This window comes from Naegleria lovaniensis, assembly GCF_003324165.1.
Source record: "Naegleria lovaniensis strain ATCC 30569 chromosome Unknown tig012, whole genome shotgun sequence".
NCBI classification, from domain to species: domain Eukaryota; phylum Heterolobosea; class Eutetramitea; order Acrasida; family Naegleriidae; genus Naegleria; species Naegleria lovaniensis.
Window position 1 is genome coordinate 658,503 of NW_025407834.1, and position 16,660 is coordinate 675,162.

The 16,660-nt window shown below is 36.9% G+C and overlaps 9 protein-coding genes across 9 annotated transcripts; 6 read left to right on the forward strand and 3 right to left on the reverse strand.

The window, feature by feature from the left end:
• Positions 1-51: 51 nt before the first annotated feature.
• C9374_001451 (uncharacterized protein) lies at positions 52-3,518 on the forward strand (the record flags this gene model as incomplete). Its single annotated transcript, XM_044690503.1, has 2 exons — positions 52-830; positions 1,031-3,518. 2 exons carry the CDS (start codon positions 52-54, stop codon positions 3,516-3,518), a joined length of 3,267 nt encoding a protein of 1,088 aa, XP_044551849.1.
• A 417-nt stretch (positions 3,519-3,935) lies between these two features.
• Positions 3,936-6,409, forward strand: C9374_001452 (uncharacterized protein; the record flags this gene model as incomplete). Its single annotated transcript, XM_044690514.1, has 4 exons — positions 3,936-4,187; positions 4,248-4,522; positions 4,568-4,954; positions 5,017-6,409. The coding sequence occupies 4 exons, from the start codon at positions 3,936-3,938 to the stop codon at positions 6,407-6,409; spliced, it is 2,307 nt and encodes a 768-aa protein (XP_044551850.1).
• A 393-nt stretch (positions 6,410-6,802) lies between these two features.
• On the forward strand, positions 6,803-9,869 carry C9374_001453 (uncharacterized protein; the record flags this gene model as incomplete). The annotated part of the gene is made up of 3 exons (XM_044690525.1): positions 6,803-8,179; positions 8,305-8,827; positions 8,908-9,869. The coding sequence occupies 3 exons, from the start codon at positions 6,803-6,805 to the stop codon at positions 9,867-9,869; spliced, it is 2,862 nt and encodes a 953-aa protein (XP_044551851.1).
• A 434-nt stretch (positions 9,870-10,303) lies between these two features.
• C9374_001454 (uncharacterized protein) lies at positions 10,304-11,050 on the forward strand (the record flags this gene model as incomplete). The annotated part of the gene is made up of 1 exon (XM_044690536.1): positions 10,304-11,050. One exon carries the CDS (start codon positions 10,304-10,306, stop codon positions 11,048-11,050), a length of 747 nt encoding a protein of 248 aa, XP_044551852.1.
• Positions 11,051-11,301: 251 nt separating this feature from the next.
• On the forward strand, positions 11,302-12,556 carry C9374_001455 (uncharacterized protein; the record flags this gene model as incomplete). The annotated part of the gene is made up of 2 exons (XM_044690547.1): positions 11,302-11,888; positions 11,941-12,556. The coding sequence occupies 2 exons, from the start codon at positions 11,302-11,304 to the stop codon at positions 12,554-12,556; spliced, it is 1,203 nt and encodes a 400-aa protein (XP_044551853.1).
• Positions 12,557-12,592: 36 nt separating this feature from the next.
• On the reverse strand, positions 12,593-14,532 carry C9374_001456 (uncharacterized protein; the record flags this gene model as incomplete). Its single annotated transcript, XM_044690558.1, has 2 exons — positions 12,593-14,338; positions 14,389-14,532. 2 exons carry the CDS (start codon positions 14,530-14,532, stop codon positions 12,593-12,595), a joined length of 1,890 nt encoding a protein of 629 aa, XP_044551854.1.
• Positions 14,533-14,904: 372 nt separating this feature from the next.
• Positions 14,905-15,588, forward strand: C9374_001457 (uncharacterized protein; the record flags this gene model as incomplete). Its single annotated transcript, XM_044690569.1, has 1 exon — positions 14,905-15,588. One exon carries the CDS (start codon positions 14,905-14,907, stop codon positions 15,586-15,588), a length of 684 nt encoding a protein of 227 aa, XP_044551855.1.
• Positions 15,589-15,629: 41 nt separating this feature from the next.
• C9374_001458 (uncharacterized protein) lies at positions 15,630-15,977 on the reverse strand (the record flags this gene model as incomplete). Its single annotated transcript, XM_044690580.1, has 1 exon — positions 15,630-15,977. The coding sequence occupies one exon, from the start codon at positions 15,975-15,977 to the stop codon at positions 15,630-15,632; it is 348 nt and encodes a 115-aa protein (XP_044551856.1).
• A 29-nt stretch (positions 15,978-16,006) lies between these two features.
• On the reverse strand, positions 16,007-16,516 carry C9374_001459 (uncharacterized protein; the record flags this gene model as incomplete). Its single annotated transcript, XM_044690591.1, has 1 exon — positions 16,007-16,516. The coding sequence occupies one exon, from the start codon at positions 16,514-16,516 to the stop codon at positions 16,007-16,009; it is 510 nt and encodes a 169-aa protein (XP_044551857.1).
• Between the last annotated feature and the right edge of the window lie 144 nt (positions 16,517-16,660).

The window sequence follows — 16,660 nt, forward strand, 5'->3', positions numbered from 1 at the left end:
CTTGTTTAACATCACAGCCAACGTCAACCATCACAAACGCAAATAATCAACATGTCAAACAAGCAACAAAAAAAGAGTAAAGGGCCACTGCTGTTGCTGAACCCTCTTGATTATCCTCTCTCGCAAACAGCTCCTTTCTACACATCACTATCACCTCTCCTTGCTGCCACCACAACAACGATTGAAGGAGGTATAGCAGAGTCATCATCAGCTGCAAGTTCTGATCGAAACAAAGTTTATTTTCTTCCTTTTTGTTTTACAAACTCACTTCAGTGTCTTTCAACTATCAAGACCCTCTCCTATCTATTTGATTTTGTGATTTTAGAACTTGAACAACAATTCCCTTTATTATCACCCGAGGACGAGGAAGAATTATTTACAAAACTTCTCGGTACAGAAAATTTATCATCACCAACATCAGCCGACGAAACTTTATCTCATCAACAAGAAATGAGCGAAACAGATTCACACCAAATTCAGTACGATCACGAAATTGTGAAAAAGTTTGTTGCCGAACTCAATGAAACACTCAAGAGAAAGCAAACAAAAACAAGCGGTGTTGACGAAAAAGCTTATGAAAAGCTGTGGAATCAATTAACCAATCCCAGCTTGGCAACTGTGTACTTGACTGTATTATTAGGAAAACTTTTAATTCTTGAAGAGAAGGCATTGAAATTGAAACAAGACTTGACAGAAAACTCTGAAAATGATCAATATGTTGATGACAAGGAAATATCATTGCAAGAAGTCATTGAAAGTCTTCAACTAGGTTCTCAAAAATATGACGCTCACAATCCACTTCTTGCAAAGAGAAAGGAAGTCAAAAATAGGTACGTATTCTTTCAGCGCTGTGAATGATTGTCGAATTGAATCACAATCGGTCATGAATTTCAAATCATCATATGTACGGTCATCAATTGGACCTTCTCACCGCAACATCATCGTCGAACGTCATCATCATTACATTATAATTTTCAACAACATTCTCACAAAATCCTCACATAACACAAAATCATCACAACAACCATAGACACTTGGTCGTTCAAGTAGATGAACGTATCTCAGAGTTTGTGAATACATACTATGACCTTTCAAAACCTGGAGAGTCCACGACAAGTACCTCTGGCTCAGCTTCCGTCACATCTGACGTACTCACCAATGACGATTTGGAACTCTCCGATGTCATTTCCTCTCTTCAAGACAACAAGTGCTTCTCTTTCAACACAAGCTTCTTTTCTGATGGAGACTACTTTTCAAAGGCCCAATTGCACGAGAGATCAGCAATCATGCTCTCTCTCATTTTTGTATCATCATTTTACAAGTTTGATTTTCAAAATGCTTCACTCATGTCTGTTCTCCAACTCTGGAAAAACCTTCGTTTCCAATGCCATAACGATTCCATAGGAGAAGAGATTTGTGAAGCATTATGCCCACCTGTTGACACTCTGTACAAATATATGCATGTTTGTGTGGACTATGATGTTGTGAAAGAATCTGATATTGCTTTAAGACCATCCTTGAGCTTGCATGATCCACTTACTTCGATCGGAGCAATTATTTATGAGAGACTCAAGACTGTTGTCTCACACTTGCCCAAGTATACAGAAAATGTGCTGAACGATCTCATGACATTGGTCATTTCCACATGTTCAAACAAGTCTCTCATTTCAGAGAGTTATGATCCTATAGCTCTTAAGAATGTTTTCAATTTTATGAAAATATTTTTACCACAACTTGTGATTTCTAGAAAGAGCAAAAAGTTACCAGAGCTCATGTCACTTTTGCAAAGATTTTTCCTTGAGCCTCTCCCTATTGGTGGTTTGTGCCACAATGTTTTAAGTATGTGTCTTAAGGAACAAAATAATCCTGGAATTCTCATGAGAGAACGATTCGAGAATAGTGTACAACGAGTTGTTGTGAAAGGAAAGAGCATCATGAAGAGAAGAAAGGTTAACATTCTTTTCAATGGATTTTCTCACTCTGCTGATCATTTGATGGAAAGAGTTGACATGAGTAATAATTTTGCTGAGGACGATATTATTCAATGCAGAGCTAATTTGGTTTTGAACATTTTTGACGAGTCTGCAAACTCAGAGGTCAAGAAAATGTCAAAAGAATTGGAAAAGCTCTCGGCAAATGCCATTTCTGAATACTATGACGAAGTATGTGCTGCATATGCAGAGGAGAGCAAGCTCTTGAACCTTGCCAAGCAAATGCAATCATTCAAAGCAACAGGTGAGGTTTACAAGTTGGTAAGAGCTCAAGCTCCTAAATTACCCGATGTTGAGGTCGATCTCATTGTCATGCCTGAAGAGGATGAATTGACTAAACTCAAGATGGAGAAGAAGATCTTTCCTCGCTCATGTTATTACGACAAGCTTGAAATGTTGATTGAGAATGCTCGTAAGGAAGCACCTCAAGACGCAGAATCTGTTCAAATTGATGTTGCTGTTGCAGGAGGTAGCGGAACTTTGCATCGCTTTGTTCACTCTCTCTTCTTGGCACACAAGAATAACATTTTCAAGACAAAACCAGTTGTGGACTTGAGAGTATACTTGTTGCCACTTGGTATTAACAACTATCTCTCCAGCTGGCTTGAAAAGTACGATGGATGGTATTCGAGACATGTATTCTATCCTCTTCTTTGTAAGATTCCTGTATTACCACACTTGTTCTCATTCAATAGAACTACAGCAGATGACTTTTTTGATAAGAGATCAGGTAGATCTTATTCCTCTGCGAGAAAATCAAGTCTTTTTGTTCCTCACATGAAATTGAGCAAGAGAGATCTTGTTAAAACCACCGAATACAAGCCAAACAAGAAGGTCAAGACTCCGCACAAGTTCATGAGAAGTCTGTTGAATGACTATTTTATTGATGGCAACGTCTCTTATCCAGTTCACATTTACAATACACAATGCTTGACCAACGAAGTCATTATCATTCCCTCTGGTACTCAAGATGCTCAAAAATCCAAATCTACCAAGACCAAGGAATTTATTTCATTATCGTTCTGTCAACGATTGGATATTGGTATTTTGGCAGAGGCTCACTTATTCCAACGTGAGAACAAGATTGAAGCTTCAAGCATTGAAGAGATTTTGGATAACAAGCAATTCAAATTTACAGGTACCCCACTCACTGTCAGCTATATTCCAATGGATCCTACTGGTGAAGAAAACCGTGCAGCTGAAATTCAAGAACCTGCCAAGACGTACAATTCAATTTCAATTCAATCGTGTAGCTTGTTTGGAGACAGAGGTTCTCTTGTCGCTCCAAGTCAGCCTTGGTTAGAAGTATTTGTGGAAGAGACTGGAAGTAAGAAGAAGAAGAAGATGAGAGATTGTGATGTTGGAACCAATTATCATGTCGGTTCTGTCACTATTGAAAGTTCTACCTTCCAACAATTTTCTGTTCTCATGGATGGTGAATTGCATGGCCCGTTCCACAAGGTGATTATTAGCGTCCCACAACAGACATTTAAATTGCAGACATTTAACAATGTTGACATTTATTGAGGTTGTAGAACGAGTAAACACATGTGTTTTTTATTAATAACAAATTCTACACTATTCCATCAATCAAAGCAACAATATCGTCCCTTGTTGGAACCTGCTTTACAAAACCTTGTACATTGTTGTCAACCATAGAATTAGGAGTCTACTTTAAAAATAATAAACAAAATAATATCAAGAGCTCCCCTAGCTCAGTTCGGTAGAGCGTTGGACTTTTAATCCAACGGTCGTGGGTTCGAGCCCCACGGAGAGCGAAAGAAATTTTTTGTTTGAACACAATTATGAGGAATGTCAGAATCAATAATATTCATACAATAGACGACATTGTCAAAAAACTGAATTGATAATCGACAATGTATTTTACAGCTATTTTCTTCTTAGAAATCACTTTTCCCTCCCGAAAATTATTGCTAAAGAAAAATGGACGAAAACTCAACAGAACCAACGACCTTAAGAAAGAGGATAGAGAGAATGAATTGGGAACGTATTAAGGAGGATGAGCTGGAACATGATTTCGATTCATTGGAAGAAAGTGATGAAGAAGAAGCGTTGGAAAAAGAAAAGTATTCCTTCTCTCACTCCAAGTGTGTTGAAGAATCCGTCCGAGTTGAAGACAGTGTGGATGTATTTGCAACCACAAATCAATTGGAGAAATATCTGATCAAGTTTAAAGTATGTTGTTACGGATAAATCTTTTCTATTAACGCTTGCTTGATTCTATCCCCATGAAAGAAAAACCCGGCTTTCCAATTTAAACGCGATAAAGATTTTCATTTCGTTAAAGAACAGCTTCAATGCAATGCAAGAACCATCGTTAAGGAGGAGTTCAAATCCATTGAAGAGACTGTCATGACCAATCAAAACCCATTTGCTTTTATCAAGGAAAATATTCTCTTTCTTGGACATGAAGATAAGAAGAACAAAATGTGGGAATATACCTATCAAGTTGTAATATCATATTTCTTTCAACTACTCTTCTACAGATCTAAGAATTTCAAGACTGGAAGGTAAGTCCATTCATGAACACATTTTTATTCTGAACAATTTTTAAGCCAAGAACTGCATGAACTTAAAGAAATGATCAACTCTCTGAAGAACATTGATTCTCAAACTACAACACAGCAAGCCAAAAAACTAAAGAAGAGCAAAACTGCTCAACCCGATTTTTTTTCAACTTTCAATATTGATGGAGAGTCCAGGTATTGGCTGGTTTCCTTTGTTGTAGAGCTTCAAAGAAAAGGTTTGAAACCAAAGCAAGACCATAAGGATACATTTAAGAGCTGTTTATGGTTAAAAAGTGGAATTCGTCAATGGCTCAATTATTTAACAACTGAAAAGAAGCTCAGCGTTGAAAATTGCAAAAAGATCCGAGTGTTTGGAGCTTTGGTTGATAAGTTTAGAATATGTTTTTTAGAAGGAAGAGCACGACCTTGTCCAGAGTTAAGAGCTTCCTATCGAGATCATGGATTACCTATCTCGTATGAAATAACTGCTCTTCCAGTTTTAGATTTAGCCAGGACGACGATTTGGCTGTAGCTGCTCAATATTTGGCTGATATTCAAAGATTTTACTCCCAACTGTCTTTTACTGAGTGCTTGAGTGATTTATTTGCTCCAGAAACGAATTATACCAAAGATCTTTGTCAAAGAATTCCAAAATGTGAAATTTCCAACAATTATGATACCAAAGACATCCTCAATAATCCCTTTTCGTCATTGGCTCAGGCCAGTTCTTTCATTGAGTCACTGTACAACGCTTTTACATTGGGAAAAGAAACGTTTGTTCCAAATCCCTACCAGTGCATGATAATTTGGTTTTGTGCTAAAAGTGAAATTCCAAAAATTACTGGTGCTGATCATTTTTGTAATGGTGTGTTTGCAGCATTTGGGATTAGAAATGAATTGCAACCCTTAAAGTTTTACACTATCACACCCAACGGCTTGTCTTGGGAATACATTTTGCATCACAGTCCCAGAAGTGAGAATCGCCAACAGGATGCTCTTATGAATATTTTAAAGCTTGTTGGTGTTCAAAGATGCTCCAACGAGTTTAATATTTCATCACATGATGGAATTACTTTTTGTACTCTCGCCTGGTGTAAGGAATTAAGTCAGGAAGTATTTGTGAAGATTACCTCTCGAAAGGAGAATGTAGAGGTGATGAATAAGGTGAAATCTCTTGAACATGAAGGAATATGTAAGATTTACAGATATGAAGTGGTTGATTCTTTTTACAGTGCTCGGCTTTTTATCACCAATTTTTACACACTTCTTGAAATGGATGAGAGCAAGATTAATGTTTGCGAACTTTATGTCACAATTCAAGAGAAGCTTGTTCCAATATCAGAATCAAAGTTAGATTTTTCAAGTATGCTCGAGCAAACTTTGGACGTTGTCGAGTTTCTTCACTCCAACAATATTGTTCATTCTGATCTTTCATTGAACAATTTCATGATTAGACCTGCAAAACATGGAAACCCGAAATCAAGGATTGTATTGATTGATTTTAATAATAGTTTTTTAAAGAAGGAGTGTGGATGTATACTCTACACTGGTACAGAATTACAACTTTTTAAATTTCCATACACTCATCCAAGAAAGGAGTGGAGAGGAAGTGTTTTACGTGATACTTATGCCTTGGGTATTGTCGTTGCAGAAATGCTAAAGATATTCCATTTCAAGGAAAAGAGATTTCGATTCTATAGCTCATCTTTGGAAGAAGCAAGAATTCAAGTACTTGATTATTTAAAAAAAGTCAAGGATCAAAACAGAAACTTTGAATCCATGTTTAAGTTCGTTGATACGCTTCTGAACATTAAGGAAAAGCTCTCCTCCTTGCATGAGGCCAGAAAATTATTAACAGAGAGAATTCTTCAACCATTAGACTTGAATTGATCAAGAACAGAAAATCCGAGTGTAAGATTCATTCCAAAAGTCCAGTTCATCAACAACGACGACAAAGAAAATCAGATTGTAAGATTGTAAATAAAGAAGTTTAACTGAGGTTGTTAGACGTTCGAAAGAACATCGCGTCATACCAATACTGGCCAAAATAATTAAGTAAGAGATGTTGCTGTTAGCATCCTAATCTTGTCAAAACAATAAGAATATAAAGCTTCACTTGGAAATGGAAAAAATCTCTGAAATCTAAAGCTTTTTAAGGGGTAAGATTCGTTGGCTACACAAGTTTGTCCATGATTACTGGTGGACACGCACTCGTCGTATTTGGAAAGCTATTCCATCACATTTCTGTCAGATCGAAATGGTGATCTTTTCCAGCTCAAAAAAATGTCATCCTCTTCTCCACGCCATTTATTTGTTCTTACGCTTGTGGCATTGTTTTTTGCCGTAACGTTGCTCATCACCAAAGATCAGCAACACCTTGTCGTTTCTCATTTGTTGACAACTGACAGCGCTCCCAATCTTCTCACCGCCAGCACCACCGACGAGTCCTACAACTCCAACAACAACGACCACCAAAGTCTCCTTGTCCATGTGAAACTTCTTGACCATGTCTTGATGACTCACTCCATTCTCGAAACTCTTGCTTCTCTCATGAGAGTTGAATCTTTTCGACAAGATTTTCAATTCTCTTCCACTGAGAGTTCCATCTTTACCACTCGTCTCACCAAGCATTTCATTCAAACTCATCTCTCGAACGATCCGTTCATTCAAAGCCATGTCGAATGGATCAAACAAGTTCCCAATGAATATAAACTCACTTTTCCACAATTGACTTTGGAATCATTGAAATTGCATGGAGAAGTGAAAATTATTTATGATCGCAAAATGACAAGTGTAGAGAGAATGAATCGACTTTTAACCATGAAAGAATGGTTTCATACACGTTTGCAACATACTCTTACTCAAGAATTACTTTCACTGAATATGGAACAAGTCTTTTCTAGTATGAAACGTTTCAATATTCGAGAATATTTTCGATTCCAAAATGAAATTCCACAAGAATGGTTTCGAAATGACATTTCTGTACAAGATTCTAGTCATGGTCGTACTGGAGAAGAATCAGCAGTTGACAATGGTGTTGATAATGATGGTAGTAGTAGTAGTAATGATGATTTCATTCATCCCGTTCATCAAGTCAAAGCATGGCTCGAGAACAAATTGACAGAATTCTTTAATTTAAAGTTTGACTTGAACTTGGATGGACATTTACACATTTCACTCTCCAATTTCAATGCACAAGTTTGGGATCGTCTCGAACGTGCTGAATTTTCACATGAAAGTGTTCAACTTTTATCGAGAAGAGAAGATTTACAACGTTTCATGAATTCCATTCCAGAATTGTCTCATTTATGGGATTCCATTTCAAATCAAATGGGTTCTCAATTATTGGATCAATTATTGGCTGATCCTTCTGTGAATTACATTACAAGAACGACTCGAATTGGTTTGGACAATTTAGAAATTAACAAGATGGTTCAAAATGGAGGAGGTAATAATAATACCTATTTCTGGAATCATGGAATTACAGGAGAGGGTGAAGTGTTGGCCTTTACTGATACAGGTATTGATCCAAATCATTGTTTCTTTTCAGGTGTGAATGAGTCCTATGTCAATGTTAATATGACCAATCGTAAAATTGTGTACATTGATATTCAAGGAGGTCTTGGAGATTATGCAGATAATCATGGTCATGGTACTCATGTAAGTGGACATGTTGTTCATTTCTTTTTTTTAATGTTTTTCTTAACTTTCTAATTTTGGTGATTTCCTTTTTAATCAATTTCACAAATACTTGACTTGTACATTAAACTCCACCAAACACATAGGTTGCTGGTACCCTTGCAGGAATACCCTCCAACTTTACACCCTCTGTCAATAATGAAATAGGTGTGGCCATTGGTGCCAAATTATATGTTGTGGATGGAGACAAAACCAGCGGACTCATTTCCTTCTCGAGCATTAGTACCTATCTTCGAAATGCTTTCAATCGTGCCAAATCATGCATTTCTTCTAATTCATGGGGTTGTAACCCTAAATATTCGTGTTCGTTTGATTGTGTCTGTCAACAAACTCTTGCCAATGGTACCAAAGTTCCAATTTCCAATGACGAATGTTTAGCAAGTATTGGTCGAAGATGTTGTGAATTCTGTAACAAGTACGATTTTTATGGATATGATTTGGATAATTATTTGGGTACTGTGAATGATCAAGTGACATTTTTTGGAAGTGCTGGAAACTCGGCCTCGATGGCATTGTTAGGAACTATTGGAGGTTCTGCTCCGAGCAAGAATGGTGTTGCTGTAGGAAGTATGTACAGCAAGGATACCATGTCTTCATTTTCGAGTAGAGGTGAGTTTTTTTTTGACACGACTCGTTTTCTGACATTTTTTTGTATTATGTTCCATATTGCTTGACTATAATGAAAACAGGACCAACTGTGGATGGAAGAATCAAACCAGACATTGTCACTCCAGGAGATGGCATTGCAAGCGCACTCACCAAAACGTCTTGTTCTCTCACTTCCAAATCAGGAACTTCAATGGCTTGTCCTGCTGCTGCTGGAGCTGCTGGTCTTGTTCGACATTATTTCAATAAGAATAATCAACAAAAATTGAAAGAACTCGAAATTGGAAACAAGACAGTGACTGGTTTGACACTTTCTGGAACTCTGGTCAAGGCCATGATGATTCATTCTGGAGAACAAATGATTGGATCAGCTGCCAATTTAGGATATCCAATGAGTCAATTGCCAGTTCCAAATAATTTCTTTGGATTCGGAAGAGTGAATTTACAAAATGTGTTAAAGATTGATGCTGATCCATTTTCTGTGAACAAGATTGGAAATTTGAGTATTGTGAATCGAATGTATTTGGATGTTTTGGATTCGGTCAAGTTCCAATTTCAAGCCACACGAATGACCAATGTCAAAGTGACCATTACATGGTATGATTTACCTTCATCATTATCTGAAAAAGAAGCTGTGAAAAAGTTGATCAACGATTTGGATTTATTGGTCACGGTTCAAAATTCGACCACAAGTGTGTTAAAAACTTTTTATGGTAATCTAGAGCTGACCAATAACAGTGCTCATGATTCAGTGAATACTGTTGAGAGTGTTACTGTGAATGCAATTCCAAGTGGAAGTTTTGTGAATATTAGTGTCACTGCCAAATCTACCAATAAGGGTAAACAAGCATTCAGTATGGTCGTGACAGGTGGCATTTACTTGATTCAACCTTCTTCAACAAGTGTCATTACTCCACCGCCACAACTCCTTCTCCCTCACCTCAACCACAACCCATTCAATCAAGTCCCAAACCAAAAGTTTCTTCCTCTCAACAGACAAACCCAAAACCAAGTACACAAAGAGCTCAAAACTCGTTCCAAGTGAAACCCATGTATTTGTGGATGATCATGATCATGATGATTGTGTTGAATGTTATGAATTGGATGTAAAAGAAGACTTGAATTAAAGGTTGTTAAAGTTTTTCAAAAGAGAGGAGACAAGCCTGTCATCGATCAAAAAAAAAATATTTTCATACAGCTGGGTGTGATTTGCACACACACACACACAAACACTTATTGGACGTGATATTGTTGTATCCATCTTGACAGTATCTTCTTGATCATCATCATTCCGTAAAATCTCCGCTTCTTTGATTCCATTCACACATTTAATTAAATTTTCATCAACAACAACAACCCTATAAAACCATTCGCCAAACCCATCAATAATAATAATAATAACAACAACCATCATCATCAAAGATTTATTCATCAATCAATCAAACACACACGCACACACATACGCACACACACATCCAAATGGTCATTCAAGTCTATCGATATATTGTCTCTGCAAAAACAAATCCTTCTCTCAATGCAGTTGGATGGAGATGTCGATTACAACTCGAAGAAAAAGATCTCGGCTATGAAAATGTGCTCATCATTGATGAAGCCTCTTCACGAAATACATTTGTCAATTCTGATCACTTCAATCAACACATTATGGAACCCACAATTAATCCAAAAAAAGAATTACCTGTTTTGGAAGATGGAGGAGCCATCATTATTGAAGAAGGAGCTATTATGCAATATCTGGAAAGTAACTATTCCGATTCATCAAGTACTTTATTACCAGATTTTGAGAATGATCGTAACAAGTATGCCGAAGTCATGTCTCTCTATCATGAAGCATTGAATGCTTACAATTTCTCTAAAGATATTCTTGACGCTCTGATTAAAGATGATTCAGTCATGATAAAATCAAAAGAGTTCAAAGTTCGTGTGCAATATTGGAAGAAAAAGATGAGAGACGAATTGAAACATTGGAATGAGTATTTGAGTCAAAAAGAATATTTATGGCCTCTTATCAATGGAAAGAGATTGAGTTTGGCAGATTGTGCCTTTTATCCATTGTTAGCAATTTTAATTCGATTTGGATTTGATTTGAAGGGATTTGATAATTTGCAAAATTATTTTCAACGTGTGACAAAGAGAGAGAGTGTCAACAAGACAAGACCATCCAAATGGGATAGTGAATTGATTGAACCATGGTTGTCTGTCTTGTAAAACATGCTGTTGTGTGTGTGATTTTTACATGACACTTGTTAATTTCATGAAACATTTACAATGAAAAGAGAGCATTAAATTTTATAAATTTGGCAAAAAAGCCGCCAAAAATATCAGTTACACTGTAAATTTCGTTGAAATGAAATTTTTAAAAAAAATTTTCAAAGAAACGAAATCATCAAACGAAATTCATCAATAACGGAATCTCTTTTGGGGCTTTTTAAAGAATTTGCAACAAATCCAATCTTGAAATGAATGGAACGATCAACAGCAATTATTCTCCACTTAAACCAGTGCCTTTCGTGAGAGGACGGAGTAAATCTCCACAAAACTTGTTCTCGGGATTTCTTCCGTCGAGAACACCAAGTAGTGGTGATCTCCTCCAACAACAACAGCCAACGAAAAATACATCAGAAGCGCTGACAACTCTGTCAGCTCAACTCACAGCCAAACATCGATCTAACTTATTAAGAATGTCCAATTTACCTGAAAATACATCAGAAATGGGCAATGACAATCAATTTGCAACGTCGGAGAGAAGGCAAAAAGATGATGACAATCAGTCACAAACATCGTTTGCGCAGTCGGTGCTTTCAGGAAAGATGACCAAGTTGACACAACCCAAAACAACGAAATTATTTAACCTTGAGAAGACGAAAAACGAAGCATGGGCTTCGGTTCTGGAAACTAAAAAGAATTACACCAAACATCAAAAGTTTTGTGAAATGTTTGTGGACTTTTTAAATTCAGATATGGCAGACCGGTTATTTAGTTTATGTGTATTGTATATTTGTAATTTGTTAAATTATGAAAGAGCAAAGGTGAAATACGAATTGAAGTAAGTTATCGAGTCAGTTCAATTTCATAACTATGACAACAAACACCATCAGACTCACGGAAGAATATAAAAAACAAGAAATGGAGGCAAAAAAGGAATGTATTGATAATTTATCAGAGCTCAGTTTTGCATACTCGCAAATTTTACAGGAATACACCTTTCGAAGTCCTCACAATTTACGATTTAGAGATACTGTGAAAGAAACCATGTTTTTTGAGGCACTTTACATGGTCACATCATTTGTTACAACCATAGAATTTCCCAATCCAAAACTACAGCCAATTATCGAAAATGAAATTGAAAGGCTTTTCAGAACTAAATACTTTCGAATAACGGACCACGACAAGAAAAACTCTAATAGATTCCTTACTGCTGAAGATACCTTCAAATTGAAAAGTTGTGGTTTCAAATTGCCAAGTGATACTCTCAAACGGCGAAAGATTACTACAGCAGTGAATTCAAGAAGTCCATTAATTTCATCTGTTTTTCCTGGATTTAACCGTGTTGCTCAAGATTTGGACCATCAATTTGAACAAATCAGCCTTAATTTACCACCCCATATTCTCTTTAGTACCAAAAACATTTCCAATTCTGTGGGTGAGGGTGGAAAAGAAGATGAAGATAGTTCTTCGATAGCTTCCCAGAAACCTTCCGTGATCATCATGTAAATACATTAAAAAGTAAAATGTACAATTCATAGTGGATCAATCCTCTGTCATGATCGTGCAGTCCGAGAGATGTAAGTGTCGTCTTGTTTTGTTAAACAATTTTCGTCTCATGGCATTTGCATTTCTGTTATTTCTCTTCAAATGGACCATGACAAACATGTTATAGGCAAGGATTTGTACCACTTCATACCTATTAATGAAAGGATCTGGCATGAAGGTACTCGTCACATTGAAAGGTTTTCCCACGTTAAAAGACATATTCTTGCTTGACATGGGTCGAATAATATCATAATCATTGGATCCTACAGCATAAATTTCATTGTACTCGGTCACAAAAAATGTAATGCTTTCCTGACTGCAAAATACTTTCTTGACGGCGTGTTTTAAGGGAACGAGTGTGGGAGTGGTCACTGCTTTTAACCCTCCCATCTTTGAGAGTTGGGAGTGGTGATTTTTACCACACATGTAAACACGACCCTGTTCTGACAAGAAACATGAATTACTTGTTCCACATGTAATGTTCACTATTTTGTCATTTGCTTGGAGAGGAATGTCAATTTTGGTAAAGTTGAAAATATTGCCGTGCTCATCTTCGACATTTCTTTGTGTAGATATGCCCATTCGGCCACAGGTATTTCTACCGCTGCCATAGCAATCTCCATGCCTTGTCAAGCAAATGGTGAAGTCTTCACCACACGCTATTTGAATAACATGATCATCTTTGTGCTCGAAAGCAATTTTCACCTTTTGGAAAATAACATGAAAATCTTTGTTGCTGCCTCCTGTTCCACATTGGCCTGATTGATTCAAACCAATTGTGTAAACATTGGCTGTTGATGTTAAGACCACAGCATGATCGTGACCTAACGCTACATCGATTGGTCGTTCACCATCTTCCAAATCTTCTAAGAGTACAGGGCGAGGAATGAACGAGTCTGATTTATCAATACCTTTTCCAAGCTGACCCCAAGAATTGACGCCTTGGCTGTACAATTGACCATTATGAGTCATAAAATAGTTAAAGGTACCAGCGAAAATAGATCCAGATGTCCAGCATTTTCTCACATTGTGGTCTTGTGTTAGCAACGAGTTGTCAAAAGGAACTCTTTCAAGTTGATCGATAGGCATGATCTTTTGCTTGTCATACTTTTTCCATTCATCCCAATCCATTTCAGTAGAGAGACGACCATGTATTTTTCCTCCATGTGCTCCGTACAGTAGAGAGGGGTTTTTAGTCGTCCAAACAGTTCCATCTTTGAGGACAAAAAGTGTATAATCTCTGTTGAGTGACATGTCGATAATGTCAATGAAGGATTGTGGTGTTGAAGATTCTACTTCTTCAATTTTTGTTCCTGGCTTTAAGCCAACCATAGAAATGAATGCTTTGATGTTATTTTGTGTGAGAGGATTCTCTTTTCTGATGAACCAATTCACCTCTGATGCCTTACTCGAGTATTCTGTAGCACTCTCTGCAACAATTTTTAACTCTCTTCTTGATTTTGTTTCTGCAAAATCCAAATGAATATACTTGCACTTGTCACCAAATGTGCAGCCACATTTTGTAATTGCTGTTTGATTCTTAATTTCTGGATTTCGGTGTGGATTGTTGTCCTGATGAAAATAATCCAATTTATAATGTTTACAAATGGCTGAATGAGAATATGAACAACGAGAGCCAAATTTACATTGATTATTCGGAGCAGTAGTACTGGTCTTTCGGAACCCTTGATGATCCTGCTGTTGAGACTTGCTTTTGTTTCCATAATAAAATTGGCAAGGTGCCTTGATTTACAAGTTCAAGTTGTGGAAAATTTAAGATAGAATCAACAAACCTTCTCGTAAAATGAACGATACATTGGCAAGGATGAAGTCATGAACACCTTGTGCTCATCATCCAAGAAATGATCATTTTTCTCATCATCATCATGAATATTTTTGTTCAGGTTGAAGATGGAAGAATTAAAGGAAGAGGACATGATCGGAAACAGTTCAAATGGAGTGGTAATAAATTGCGTGTGATTATTAATGGTATTCGGTGATGATGTATTTTTTTGCACAAACGATCTTCAATTAACTTGTATCATCTCTTTTGAATAAAAATAACGTTCATTTGGATTTTGATGCATTTTTCATGATGTGATTTTTTGATGGTGTTTGGAAGATCGGGATGACAAAAAACGATTGTTGGAATAAGACCAACCTCAGAAAATCAAAATGAAGCAAGGATTTATTTCAAAAATGGTAATTCTGCTTCTCTCCGCAAGGTAACTTTGATTGGCAGGTTCAAATACTCCAATACCTTCAAAATCCTACACACAAATCATCATCCATAAATCAATAACAAAAAAATGTTAAATTTAAAGGGATGGGGAGTGCCATTACTTTTGGGCAGCAGTATCTTTGCTCTGTACTCTATGGATTGTTATTATATTCATCAGAAATTCATGGTACGAAATTTCAATGAGGACACGAAAGAGGTCAATGAAAAAGAGAGCTCGGAGAAGATTTCTGTACATCCATTCGTACTTCCCAACAAACAATCGTCTCAACGAGGCATGAACGTACAATTTGATCATTATTATTCACAATTAGAACATTCACAAGTAACATCCACTCATCCCAATATTGAAGAGTATGCACGGGCTTTTTTCACATCAACAGCTTTCACCCCAGAGCGATATTTGTTAAAACTTGCAACCTCTTTCAGTTCAGAAAACAATCAACAAAATTTAAATATTGAGGAAATTAACAGGCTCAAGTTTCAAATTGGAGACCGTGTTGGAGTATTTCGAGTTGTGGATCGAACTGAACACGAAATTTTATTGGAAACAGACATGAAAACGTTAACGTGGCTTGGACTTTCTAGTCACAAACCTAATGTTAAAACCTTACATTTTGGAAGCGCTGTATTGGAACAGGGTTTAATAGTGAGTGCATTGATGCCATTTCATCACATGTATTCGAGGTACTTGCTAGGTTTTGCAAAACAAAATCTATTGGATAGCTTTAAATCGAGTCACAATGAACATTAATTCTCGTAATGTACATTCCATAAATTAGTACTGGAACTGTTTTATTCATCAGAAATCTTGGTCATGCTTCTGAAATCTTCGAGAGAGATTTTCCCATCCCCGTCCTTGTCAGCTGTATCGATGAGTACTTTCAAATCTTCTGTGGTAATGGGACCTAAACCAAGTTGTTCCATCATCTCTTTCAAATGCTTTTCATCCACATAACCGGTATCTTTTGGATCAAATACTTTAAAGGCCTCCTTCACTGGATCATAACTTTTGTAAAAATTCGAACCATAAATAGAGTTTTTCGTATCAATATTGAGGATATTTTGGAGTGTTTGAATGGTGAATTCTGGTTCAGATATTAAAAATTTGTATTCTTTGTTCGTCATGTTTGGATAAAACATTTTCAACCGAGCTTTTAGATCCTTTGGAGTTAGTTTTCTCTTTTGTCGGACGTCAAGAAAACGAAATGCCTCTTCACCTCTTTTTTAGAAATCAACATGGATTCTGGGAGATCTTCGTTCTTGGATACATTGTCCAGTTTGATGTCTCCAGCCTCGTCGTCAGTTAATTCCTCTTCAACAACGTCCTTTTCCATTCGAGGTGGATTGATAGGAGTTGGATTTTCAGATCGTGAATGCTCCTCCGCATTTCGTAATTCATTATGAGTGAAAGTTGCTTTCTTATATTTGGGATAGTGTAGTTGAAGTCTTTTCTTCTCGGGGCTAGATAGCTCTCGGGTCGAGGGTTTTTTTGATTTGGATATCGAATTGGAAAGATCGTTAATGGCTGAATCTTTGTTTTTGGTGTTGGCAGAAGCTCCCCCTGTTGTTGGCGTTGCTGTCGTTGCAGACTGAGTCGGAAACATGGACTCAAACTGCTGATTCACTACAGCCATCGCTTGTTTTTGGTCGACGGGAGCACTTGCCACTGTCTTTTTCATGATTATTCTTTTTTTAATATTTTTATGTAAGCATTTACAAAAAGGGCGGGCTCTTTTCAAAGGAGAGGATTTTAAAACTCTTCGTGTACAATCATCCATCTGTGAGCTCAAGAGAGCAATCCCCACAGTGGCATTGTACGCTCT